Raw genomic sequence first — 13,790 nt, 5'->3', positions numbered from 1 at the left:
GGCGGCACATGGAGGTGTATTTGGCATGCGCAGAGCAGCCAGCATAACGCTTGGCTGCTCTGCGCATGCTCGACTGGCCGATTGGCCGACTGTTTAACAATGGAATAGAGAATGCAAGTGAGCTACAACGAGCAGCTCATTTGCATTCCCTTTCCTTAATGCATGCCCGATCCTTACCGATTCGCTAAGGGAATCGGTAAAGGAAGGGCTCTAACGATTGTTTAGTGCATCTGGCCCCAGGTCACATAGAGGCATATTTTCAAAGCACTTAGCCTTCTAAAGTTCCATAGGTTTCTATGGAACTTTGGAAGGCTAAGTGCTTTGAAAATATGCCTCATAGTTGAAAAAGAGTCATGGCCATGGGCGTAGAATGGGTGGGTCATGGTCATTTCTAAAGCCTTTGTATGTGGTTATAGAATACTGCTCGTAATCTAGGTGTAGGCATTTAACCAAGTTTTACCTGGCGTAACTGCCTGCGACTAAATTTAGTCATGCAGTTGGGCACTCAGCGTATTCTATAAACCACACAGAAATTTAGGCTTATTCTATAAAGTATGCCTAAATTTAAGCATACTTTATATAATACACCTAGGTGTATTTCATTTCAACACCGATTTATTTTTTTAGGCATAAGAATGTAGTCCTTAAACTGTTCACTTGTAGGACCATTAACATCTGATTCATATTCCAGCATGCTGCAATACTCATGCCGTCAAGACAGTTGAAGCCCAGGTCAACAAGGAAGAAAAGAAAGAAGCACCAGGTTGGAACATCTGTTTGCCTCATGGTTTCTATGATTTCTTTCCTAGTAGAAATGCAGAATTTAAGTTATTTTAATACCTTAACAGTGACTATTTACTAAACTGTATAAAACTGCGGCAAGCGCAAGACTTCTCTGCTAATATTTGCAGGTACTTCTGGCATTTGGTGGCAGGCAGCCATGTTGCTAATGTAGGACAAGGTTTGTGGCTGCTAACATGGCGATCATGCTCAAAACTAACGCAGTGGTAAAAAGCAGTTAGCACAGATATGCGTGCACGTTAATGTGTGCTTAATGCACAGAGAGCTTGAGCACAGGTGTTAATATCTGCACTAAAGATGGCCACAAATTGTATTGAAATTTATTTGAAATGGAGTAAATGAGGTCAGTATTGCTTCGTAATACACAGACGGTAGCACTGCAATGCACAGAATGATACGGTGGCCTCTAACCCTGAAAAAGTAATGAAAAATCCTCTCCTCAAAACCCTTAACGCTATCCCTTAGCGTTAAGGGTTTTGAGGAGAGGATTTTTCATCAGTGTTTCAGTGTTTACGCGCACATCGTTTTAAGCGTATTCTAAAAACAGGCCTGTGTAAATTTCAACAAGCATAGCTGACAATACGGTGTGGCCTTGGGAGGGGTGTGCTGAGGGCGTTATTTGAATTTATGCACATTGTTACAGAATTCAGCATTTATAGGCAGTTACATAACATTGACTCCCAACCGCCATGTACTAACAGTGCTCCACTGTACAAGTCCACACATGCAACAGGAGTAGTAAAGTAAAACCAAGACCGGATCAGCTGTCCCTTTGACAAGGAATTCTGGTCACCCTACCCTTCAGCCAGTGTAACCTACTTTGCTTGGTATCCACAGAAAGTGTTGTCATTTTCGCTGAGAAAGAGGAGTTTGAAAAACTACCGACACCTCCAGCCAAAACTGAAAAAAGGTGAGTGTCATTTTCATTTTTAATGTGTGGCAAAATCTATTATCACTTAATAAACCCATGCCACATCAACATTGGAAGTGATAGAAAATTTCAGTATAGAAAAAGTCAACCGTTTACTTAGGGGCTGGGTTTGCGCATGGGAAATCATCCCTACCACCGGGCTCGCTCAGGAGCCCGGCAGTAGTTCCTGCTTCTGGCACATGCTGTTTCCGGCGCTAGGAAATATTTTTAAATTTTCTAGCACCGGGGGCATGCTCAGCGGTAATTGGGCAGCACCATGAGCTGCGTGGTTATGGACAGGTTAGCACCAGAACCCTCAACGCAGTAAGGGCTTCCTCAGAAAATGACCATGCGCCAATGTGTTTCGTAAGCACACGACCATTTACTGGCCCTGTAAAGAAAATTACCTTTTATCCACAGCGGCAAAAGGTGGCCATGGCACACCACAATCCTGAGCGCCAACACTACCGCAGGCCACCTTTTACCGTCATTTGGTAAAAGGACCTCTTAGTTATCAATTGATGTGTTTGTCAAATTTGATGTATTTGTCAACCTGGTAAAGACACCACTCTTATTTCTTAAGTAATTGAGACTGCTTAATTTCACTGTAAATATATTTTCTACTTTTGCTAATGGCCTTTTCTAGCCAAACATTTGTTTTTAATAATTAAAGGCAGAGATGGATTAAGGCATTGGGAAACTAGGCATGTGCCTAAGGCTCCAAAATTTAAGGGGGGGGGGGGGGAAACGCATCTGTCAGACATACTGAGAACTTTAGAATTGCCAACTATCAGGACTTTTTCAGGATTCTACAAATTTCTAGATTACTATTACTACTACTACTACTTATCATCCCTGTTTACAAAGCCATGCTAGCGGCTGCCGGTGTGGTAATGCCGACAGGGGTATAATTTCTATAGCGCTATTACACATGCATAGCACTGTACACTACACATGTATGAGACAATCTCTGTTCAACAAAGTTTACAATCTCTTCGAGACAGTCACCTAGACTACTGCAACTCACTCTACGCTGGCTGCAAAGAGCAAATACTCAAAAAAACTCCAGACAGCCCAGAACACAGTAGCCAGACTCATATTTGGAAAACCAAAATACGAAAGTGCAAAACCCTTACGAGAGAAGCTACACTGGTTACCACTCAAAGAACGCATCACGTTCAAAGTATGTACCCTAGTACATAAAATCATCCATGGCGAGGCCCCAGCCTACATGTCAGACCTGATAGACCTACCACCTAGGAATGCTAAAAGATCATCTCGCACATTCCTTAATCTTCATTTCCCCAACTGTAAAGGCCTAAAATATAAACTAATGCACGCATCAACCTTTTCCTATATGAGCACGCAATTCTTGAACGCATTGCCACGTAACCTAAAAGCGACCTATGAACTGACCAACTTCCGCAAACTACTGAAGACCCATATCTTCGACAAGATATACCACAAAGATCAAAACATGTGATATTCCCACATATATCTAGTAATGTTAAGAATGCCTTATGCTGTATCACTATCATGTATTCCATTACCATGTAACCCAAAATTACTCTAACACCAAACGTCAATTCTCCTCTCATTTCCACTATCCACTAAGGGATTAGGGAATTATTTATCGTGGGAATGATTAAAACAGACATGGTACTGAACAGGTGTCTAGGACTTAGGAGTACTTGGATACACCTTTCCACTGCAGACACTGTGGTAAGATCCAGCCAATGGGAAGGCTCTAGTTACAGGACGGAGGGGCTAAGTTGCAAGTGCTGTGGGTAAAGCTGAGCTCTGTACAGGATCTTGAGCAGAGTTGCCATGTCCGTGGTTTTCCTGAAGAATTGTGTAGGTTTCTGCCACTTCCTGTGGGAATTTTTCAAAAGTCACGAGTCGTGTCTTTTTGGGCGGGTTTGCCTCCATGGCCTCGCAGGTTGGGTAAAATTTGCTGCTCGCCCTCCTATTGGTCAAATTCGACCAATAGGAGGGCGAGGAGATGGGTCGGGGTGTTGAATAAAAGTGCCTCTCGCTGCCAGACCACCGGCGGGTTGAAAGTGCCTGACCGATTGTCGAGAGGCAAAAATGGAACTGGCGCGTTCTCAGCTTGTGCTTTTTAAAATTCCTCCTATCCGGCCATTGGTTTTGATCTGCTGGTTTTTGCTCTTGCCTCTTTTTTTTAATCCCTCCCCATCAACACCAAGCTCATGCTGCTTCTTATACTCATATACCCATCCCCCATTCTCGTTTTCCACCTCAGAATGCATGGAGCTCCAGGGGAAGCCGGGAGAATTTGGAGCGATAGGAAAAAAATAGTCTTGTTAATTTGCAACTGTGCGAAAGAAGAGGCAGGTAGGATAGAAGAGGCAACTGATCAAAAATATATCTCCAAAATAAATCCTGGCATTCCCTCAAATTCTCATGTAGGCCCTCTGCTTTGTAAGTAGGAAACCTCTTCCTTCGCTCCAGCGCGGCAAATGCCTTTCTTAAAAGCGAAATATCTGAGTATGAGGAACGCTCCTAATGGTGAGTTATAGTTAGCCCTAATGCTGCTGGTAACGGTACACGGCGGGGAGCACTTGCTGCCACCTATTGAGGTGGTGTTAAGGGCTCCCACAGTAACCCGGCGCTAACCGGGCAGCATGACACCCGATGACCGCTGGGTTACTGCCTCGCTAGAAAAGAATTTTAAAATTCCAGAGCGCCAGAAATGGCATGTGCTTGACTCGGAACTACCGCTGGCGGCTGCCTTGGGCCGACAGCAGTTCAGCTTTAGCATGTGGTAAGCCCGTGGTAGGCCAGCGATAGTTCAGATTTAGTGTGCGGTAAACCCGTGGTGGGCTTACCGCCGCTTTCTAAAAGACCCCCCCCCCCTCTCTCTTTTATGTTAGTCAGCTATGTTTTACTTGAGTAGTGGAAGTACACTATGCTATTATTCCATTGTACTACATGGAGTGTTCTACTCAGTTGTTTGGAAATTACAGAAGTATTTTTGTTCATTTTATATATGATAACCTATAGTTATGGATGAATTAATGTTAAAATAAGAAAACTGAGGGGACTAAAAGCAAGGCACCTAATACCCTGTCAATTGTCAGATATCTTTGGGTACTTAAAAAACTGTGTATCTATTACCTACTGTCTATTTCTAAGTCCTATTGTATATACTTGACTATAAGGTGAGAAATTTGAGCAAAAACTGCCTCAAATAAACCAGGGTCATCTTATCTAGGGGTAATACCCATAGCACTAAAAAAAAATTTTAATCATCCCCCAACCGCATCAGCACAACGATCCCCTCCCCCGTTTCCACCTCTGTCGTGTACCTTCAAACGGATCTTCTATAAAGTAGTGGCAGTGCAGCGACACTCCTAGGCTGCCTGCAGCCTGCTCTGAAGCACTCTGATCCCTCCCACCCCTGCAGAAACAGGAAGTTGAGTCAGAGGGGGTGGGACAGATCGTAGAGAGTGCTCCGGAGCAGGCCACAGACAGCTGCACTGCTCTATAGAAGATCCATTTGAAGATACATGCTGAGCAGGCTGGCAGAGGGAACAATTTTGGACCCTAGAGGTGGAAGGGAGGGAGCGAGAGGTGCTGGCCCAGGTGAATGAGGGAGGGAGGGCTGGAGGGGAACCTCCACTTATACATGGGTCACAGCATTTGTGTCCATTTCTAGGTCTAAAATTGTCCTCAATTTCTGCTTGAGATTGACTTGTAGCTGAGTGTATATATGGTATTAAAGAAACATTAAACAATGTTGTCAGTGTTTGAACTGAAAGATTTGATTGTAAAAGGGGGTTTCATTGTGCACATCCATCAAAAGTTTTCAGAAATCAGGCCTCTACATCCTGATGTATGTACCTTTTATAAATTAAAATCCTATTTCCTTTTGTAGTGAAAACGATGCATCCTCGGAGAATGAGAGGCTTCTAAGTCGTAGCATGGACAGTGATGAGGAAGCTGCTGTCGACAAGCAAGGGACCACAGAGCTGTGTCTTTTGTCTTTAGTTCATTTGACCAAAGAAAAATCTTCCACAAACAACAAATTAACCGGGGTAAAGTTCCTTATATAACCAAGAACTTTGTTCTCTTCTAACAGTTTGTACATACAAAATCCTTTCTTTCTGACACAAACTGGCAAATTCCAGGCTGTACAAAATGCTACTGAACTGCACTGGTGTAGTCACGGTTGGGCCCACCCAGGAGCAGCACACTTGTGATGTGGCTGGCAGGGATCCACAAACCCGACCAGCTGAAGACTCCGAGCATCTCTCCCTCCCCTCCCTGAAAGCGATCCGGTGACTCTCTGCAACCACCTCCCCCCCCCCCCACCTCCCCCCCCCCCCCCCCCCCCGTGTAACTTTTAAATGCTTCAGTTCTTCGCCAGCAGCGAGCAGCAATTCATATGCAATATTCACACCAGAGCCATCCCTCTGATGCAACTTCCTGTTCCATATGGATGGGACCACATCAGAGGGACGGCTCTGAGGTGTGGTTCACTGCTCACTGCCGGTAGCAAAATGAAGCAAGTAAAAGGTACACGGAGGGAGGAATTATTGAGAAATGCCAGTTTCCCAAGGGGGGGGGGGGGGGGGGTCTGAGAGATGTAGGGCTGGGGGTGGAGTTCTGATGTCCACATACTTTGGGCTCAGACACGTCCAAAATTGGGTGTGTGCCTACACTGCTGCTGCACTGAAGCAGTAACCAAATTTTTATGTGCCAATTTAGGTAGTGAAGAAGCTCAGAACATGCTAGAAAGCAATGTGACATATCCCTGCATGCTCAAGTATAACATAGTCACTGTATTCATGAAAATTATAGTAAAATATCTAAACAAATCCTTTCACATGTTAAAGAATGTTCTTGAAAATGATAGTTGAATACACTGGTTGTACGGCTTGTCTAGGTGCCCTTCTTGTCAATACAAAAATGTAAATTTTGACTGCTGTGCACTATGATCACAAGAACAAGGTAACCAAAATAACAATCACTACAAGCACATTACAATCAGGTTACTTTTACCAATGGGCAAAAGAACAGCTACCCCAGGCCCCCTGAATAAAGAGGGCCCAGTTGCCCATAGATAAAATGAAGAGTGGTAGGAAGGTTATCAGATCACAGGGCCTGGGCTGATCCTCCTTCCTATTGTTGCTGCCACCACTGCCATGCCTCCGGTCCCAGGGCAGCAATCAACAAAGCACCAGGGATAAGCACAAAGTAGCTTTTGAGCCCATGGGAAGGCTCTCCTTTTCTTACCCCCTCCCTTTTGATAGGGGAACCATCATAGGCGGAGGGACCTAGCACAGGGGCTTGAAGGTTTCCTGGTGTGTATGGCTGGTTCTTTGTTCTTTGCTGTCACAGGCCTGGAGGCACAACAGCAGCAGGAGCAGCTGTAAAAAGAAGGGAGGGAGCCATGAAGGGAAATTCTGGACTTCAGAGGTGTGGAGGGCATCCACAAAAGTTTGCCTATGGCCCCCTATGTGTTTATAGCAGCCCTGACTACAGTCAGGGACGCAGTTCTTGAACTGCATTCCTTTCTGCATTATATTCACACCTGACATTTCCAGGTTAACTCAAAATAGGTATTTGGGCAGAGTGCTTAAAATATTTACTTCTGAACAGAGAGTAAAATCTGGCGCTTCAGGGCACAGTGATGTTGCAATGTTTATAGTTTGCTTGGCCTGAAATGTCAAATTGAGAGCCATTTTATCAAACAGATAGATTGTGAAAACAGTATTCATTCACTTCTTTACCATTTTCCACAGTTCCAGTTATATATCTATATTTATACCTATACCTACCTACCTCTGTCTCTCTATCTATCTATCTATCTATCTATCTATCTATCTATCTATCTATCTATCTATCTATCTATCTATCTATCTATCTATCTATATGTTAGTGTTCACCAAAGTTCCTGTAGCTGTGACCCCAATTCGTGCAGCTGCAGAAAGTATTTGACCCCCCTCCCCCCCCGGGGGCACAGACTTACATCCTGTAGACTGACCACCCAGATGCTGACCCCAAATGTGGGTTTCACGGCCGACAACTTGGGAAGTTGTGATCTATCTAACTGTCTATATTCACACACACCTACCATCCTATGAAGTAAAAAAAAAAACAAGCCCACAAAAGCAGATTACAATCTAAAAAATGAACACTATCAACAAATTAAGGGGCTTTTACCAAGCTACGCTAAAAGGGGCCCTTTGGTCGTGTCAGCACGTGGATTTGCCACACACCAAGGTCCCTTTTGACCACAGTGGGTAAACGGAGTTTAAAAAAAAAAGGAAATGGCCATGTGGTAAGTTAAGCACTTTATGGACGACTTCCCTATGAAGAAAGACTAAGGAGGCTAGGGCTTTTCAGCTTGGAAAAGAGACGGCTGAGGGGAGACATGATAGAGGTTTATAAAATAATGAGGAGTGGAACAGGTGGATGTGAAGCGTCTGTTCACGCTTTCCAAAAATACTAGGACTAGGGGGCATGCGATGAAACTACAGTGTAGTAAATTTAAAACAAATCGGAGAAAGGTTTTCTTCACCCAATGCATAAGTAAACTCTGGAATTCGTTGCCGGAGAACGTGGTGAAGGCGGTTAGCTTGGCAAAGTTTAAAAAAGGGTTAGACTGTTTCCTAAAGGACAAGTCCATAAACCACTACTAAATGGACTTGGGAAAAATCCACAATTCCAGGAATAACATGTATAGAATGTTTGTACGTTTGGGAAGCTTGCCAGGTGCCCTTGGCCTGGATTGGCTGCTGTCGTGGACAGGATGCTGGGCTCAATGGACCCTTGGTCTTTTCCCAGTGTGGCATTACTTATGTACTTATGGGGCCCTTTTACTAAGCCGCCTAAGCGTCTACGTGCGACAAAATGGAGTTACTGCCCAGCTACTGTGTGGCTCTTATGGTAATTTTATTTTTGGCACGCATCCGATACAAGTGGCTGAAAAATAATTTTTATTTTTGGACACGCATATCGGACGTGCGCTAAGTGGCATTTTACATTCACAGATCATTACCGCCCGATTACCACGTGAGACTTTACTGAATGGCAGTAATTTCGCAGACCCAAAATGGATGCGCAGCAATTTTGATTTTACCGCATGTCCATTTTTGTCAAAAATTTTAAAAAGGCCTTTTTTACAGGCGCGCTGAAAAATTGATCGGCGTGAGCCCAAAACCCATGCCTACACTACCGCAAGCCATTTTCAGCGCATTTAGTAAAAGGACCCCTCTGGGTGGCCATTTCCTGCTAGAGCCCCTACCCAAATAGGAGGTGGAAGAGCTCCTGCGTTAACCCAGCAATAACCGCACTGCCCGATTACTGCCAGGTAACCTCCTGGCGCTAAAAAAATAAAAATAATTTCAGAGCAGTGGAAATGGTGTGCAGTGGTAGGGCCGATTTTCCATGCACCATTGCCATGGTAGCCCTACTGCGGCTTTGTAAAAGGGCCCCTAAAACAATAAAAGAACCATAGCTAAAACAATGTATAGCTATATAATACATGTCAAATACAATCAATAAAACAGCAACTAAAACAATATAAAAAAATTGTCATGATTGTTTCCTTTATAAGAAAATCTCACAGAGCAGGAGGCTGGAAAGGTGATGGCTATGTATCATTCACGATACTGAATGGGGAGAAAATTATTTAGTGCTCCAGAATCCAGATGAACTGAATTAATATCAGTCAAAAAGCTTTCAGGAATGTGGAAACTGCTGACCTTTTACAGGAATCCAAACAAAGTGTGATATTTCAGATCTACCCTTTATGCATCTATGCATTGAGACATTTAGGACCAGGTTCTGTAAATGGCGTCTATATTCTAGATGCGTCCGATTAACGCGCCTAGTGCTATTCTGTATAATGCACCTAAAGTTAGGTGCAGTGTATAGAATTGCACATAGGACCGGGAAACACACCTACATTTAGTTACAGCTATTTATGCCACTGAAAATTTTATTTATTTATTTTTGTTACATTTGTACCCCGCGCTTTCCCACTCATGGCAGGCTCAATGCGGCTTACATGGGGCAATGGAGGGTTAAGTGGCTTGCCCAGAGTCACAAGGAGCTGCCTGTGTCTGAAGTGGGAATCAAACTCAGTTCCCCAGGACCAAAGTCCACCACCCTAACCACTAGGCCACTCCACTCCACCTGGTGTAAATACTCAGGTGAGTTCCCCCGAATTGTATAACAACATCTTCAACTCTTCCCTCTCCTTCTCTGCACATATTTAGCAGACTGCTAAAACCTGTCGTTTCTTTCTCTATAATATCAGCAAAATTCACCCTTTCCTTTCTGAGAACACTACCAGAATCCTCATCCACACTCTTATCACCTCTCGCTTAGACTTTTGCAACTTGCTTCTCACAGGTCTCCCACTTAGCCATCTCTCTCCTCTTTAGTCTGTTCAAAATTCTGCTGCATGACTAATATTCCGCCAGTGTTGTTACGCTCATATTAACCCTTTCCTCAAGTCACTTCACTGGCTTTCTATCCGTTTCCGCATACAGTTCAAACTCCTCTTATTGACCTATAAGTGCATTCACTCTGCAGCTCCTCAGTACCTCTCCACTCTCATCTCTCCCAACATTCCTCCCCGGGAGCTCCGTTCACTGGGTAAATCTCTCTTATCTGCACCCTTCTCCTCCACTGCTAACTCTAGACTCCATTCCTTTTATCTTGCTGCACCATAAGCCTGGAATAGACTTCCTGAGCCAGTCCTTCACGCTCCATCTCTGGCCGTCTTCAAATCTAAGCTAAAAGCCCACCTTCTTGATGCTGCTTTTAACTTCTAGCCCTTATTCACTTGTTCAGAACCCTTATTTTATCATCCTCCCTTCCTTCCTTACCAACTTCGATGCCTGGCTCTCTGTTTTTCTTGAACCCTCATCTCCGTCCCTCATTCTTGGAGACTTTAACATACACGCTGATGACCCATCCGACTCCTACACTTCTCAGTTCCTCACTCTGACATCCTCCTTCAACCTCCAGCTGAGCTCCACCATCCCTACTCACAAAACTGGCCATTGTCTTGACCTCGTCCTCTCCTCTACCTGCTCACCCTCCAATTTCTGCACCTCTGCTCTTCCTCTCTCAGATCATCACCTGATCACCTTCACACTTCATCACCCTTCCCCTCAGTCCCACCCAACACTAACCACTACTTTCAGGAATCTCCAGGCTGTCGACCCTCCTACCTTATCCTCTTGTATCTCTAATCTCCTCCCTTCCATCATGTCCTCTGAGTCTGTCGACAAGGCTATCTCTGCTTACAATGCCACTCTCTCCACTGCTCTGGACACACTTGCACCATCCATCTCCCGTCCCACAAGGTGTACTAATCCCCAGCCCTGGCTGACCCCTTGCATCCAATACCTTCGCTCCTGCGCCCGATCTGCCGAACTCCTTTGGAGGAAATCTCGCACCCATACCGACTTCATTCATTACAAATTCATGCTATCCTCCTTCCAGTCCTCCCTATTCCTTGCCAAACAGGACTATTACACCCAATTGACTAATTATCTCGGCTCCAACCCTCGTCGTCTCTTTGCCACCCTTAACTCCCTCCTCAAAGTGCCCTCTGCTCCCATCCCCCCCTCACTCTCTCCTCAATCACTAGCTGACTAGGTGCAGAAGATCAACCTTGAATTCACTACCAAGCCACCTCCTCCTCTTCACCCTTTAACCCACTCCCTCAACCAACCAACCCAGGCCTCCTTCTCCTCTTTTCCCATAGGCGTAGTTTGACTGTTTCATTTGGGGGGGCAAAGAATGGGTGGAGCATATTAGCATATCATTTGCATATATAAATATGCAAATGAATATGCTAATATGGAGGAAGGAAATGAAATTTACAGGCAAAATATCACAGATGCATATTTCAAAAAGCTGACACATTTCAATTAATAAATTATGAATAAAATACTTTTATTTACCTTTGTTGTCTGATCATTTAGTTTTTCTATTCGCTTTGATCCCAGTGTCTTCTGTTTTATGCAGTGTCTTCTTTCCAGTAGGCTTCCCTCTGCTCCCCACCCTCCCAGTCCCATCCATCTCTTGCTCCTTCCCTCTGCTCCCCAACCCTCCCAGTTCCATCCATCTTCTGTTCCTTCCCTCTGCTCACCATCCCTCCGTCCCATCCATCTTCTGCTCCTTCCCTCTGCTGTGCCTGACCTCTCCCAATCCCATCCATCTCCTGGTCCATCCCTCTGCTCCCCACCCCTCGCAGTCCCATCCATCTCTTGCTCCTTCCCTCTGCTTCCCACCCCTCCCAGTCCCATTCATCTCCTGCTCCTTCCCTCTGCTTCCCACCCCTCCCAGTCCCATCCATCTCCTGCTCCTTCCCTCTGCTTCCCACCCCTCCCAGTCCCATTCATTTCCTGCTCCTTCCCACCCCTCCCAGTCCCATCCATCTCCTGCTCCTTCCCTCTGCTTCCCACCCCTCCCAGTCCCATCCATCTCTTGCTCCTACCCTCTGCTTCCCACCCCTCCCAGTCCCATTCATTTCCTGCTCCTTCCCTCTGCTTCCCACCCCTCCCAGTCCCATCCATCTCTTGCTCCTTCCCTCTGCTTCCCACCCCTCCCAGTCCCATCCATCTCTTGCTCCTTCCCTCTGCTTCCCACCCCTCCCAGGCCCATTCATCTCCTGCTCCTTCCCTCTGCTTCCCACCCCTCCCAGTCCCATTCATCTCCTGCTCCTTCCCTCTGCTTCCCACCCCTCCCAGTCCCATTCATTTCCTGCTCCTTCCCTCTGCTTCCCACCCCTCCCAGTCCCATCCATCTCTTGCTCCTTCCCTCTGCTTCCCACCCCTCCCAGTCCCATTCATCTCCTGCTCCTTCCCTCTGCTTCCCACCCCTCCCAGTCCCATTCATCTCCTGCTCCTTCCCTCTGCTTCCCACCCCTCCCAGTCCCATCCATCTCTTGCTCCTTCCCTCTGCTTCCCACCCCTCCCAGTCCCATTCATCTCCTGCTCCTTCCCTCTGCTTCCCACCCCTCCCAGTCCCATCCATCTCTTGCTCCTTCCCTCTGCTTCCCACCCCTCCCAGTCCCATTCATCTCCTGCTCCTTCCCTCTGCTTCCCACCCCTCCCAGTCCCATTCATCTCCTGCTCCTTCCCTCTGCTTCCCACCCCTCCCAGTCCCATCCATCTCTTGCTCCTTCCCTCTGCTTCCCACCCCTCCCAGTCCCATTCATCTCCTGCTCCTTCCCTCTGCTTCCCACCCCTCCCAGTCCCATCCATCTCTTGCTCCTTCCCTCTGCTTCCCACCCCTCCCAGTCCCATTCATCTCCTGCTCCTTCCCTCTGCTTCCCACCCCTCCCAGTCCCATCCATCTCTTGCTCCTTCCCTCTGCTTCCCACCCCTCCCAGTCCCATTCATCTCCTGCTCCTTCCCTCTGCTTCCCACCCCTCCCAGTCCCATTCATCTCTTGCTCCTTCCCTCTGCTTCCCACCCCTCCCAGTCCCATCCATCTCTTGCTCCTTCCCTCTGCTTCCCACCCCTCCCAGTCCCATTCATCTCCTGCTCCTTCCCTCTGCTTCCCACCCCTCCCAGTCCCATCCATCTCTTGCTCCTTCCCTCTGCTTCCCACCCCTCCCAGTCCCATTCATTTCTTGCTCCTTCCCTCTGCTTCCCACCCCTCCCAGTCCCATCCATCTTCTACTGCCCCCCCCCCCGCGAGGTCCAAGATCGTGACTCCCGTTTACCCCCTCTCTTCCTCCCTCCCTCCCTCCGGCGCAGGCAACAGTCTTCAGCTTTTTCAGCGTTCCTGGCAGCGGTAGCGATGTACACGCTGCCTTCGGTCTGCCCCGGAAGCCTTCTCTTCAAGTTCCTGTTCCCACCTATGCGGGAACAGGAACTTGAAGAGAAGGCTTCAGGGCAGAGCCGAAGGCAGCGTGTACAACGCTACCGCTGCCAGGAACGCTGGAAGACTGCTGCCTGCGCCGGAGGGAGGGAGGAAGAGAGAGGGGTAAACGGACACGCTCCTCTCGGTCCGCTTGGCTTCCCTGCCCTCTCTGTCTGCGTCCCGCCCGAAAGGAAATGACGTCAGAGGAAGGCGGGACGCA

At 46.8% G+C, this 13,790-nt stretch overlaps 1 protein-coding gene across 2 annotated transcripts in view; it reads left to right on the top strand.

Moving 5' to 3' along the window:
- EDAR (ectodysplasin A receptor) overlaps nt 1-13,790 on the top strand; it is a 194,240-nt gene that overhangs the window by 159,554 nt on the left and 20,896 nt on the right. For both annotated transcript variants that reach the window (XM_030201478.1, XM_030201477.1), the window contains 3 exons: nt 692-763; nt 1,639-1,711; nt 5,610-5,769. In XM_030201478.1, coding sequence (XP_030057338.1) covers nt 692-763; nt 1,639-1,711; nt 5,610-5,769 — 305 coding nt within the window. The remainder of the gene's footprint in view (nt 1-691; nt 764-1,638; nt 1,712-5,609; nt 5,770-13,790) is intronic.

Source organism: Microcaecilia unicolor, chromosome 4, assembly GCF_901765095.1.
Source record: "Microcaecilia unicolor chromosome 4, aMicUni1.1, whole genome shotgun sequence".
Lineage (NCBI taxonomy): Eukaryota > Metazoa > Chordata > Amphibia > Gymnophiona > Siphonopidae > Microcaecilia > Microcaecilia unicolor.
This window is presented reverse-complemented; position numbering and strand designations above follow the sequence as displayed.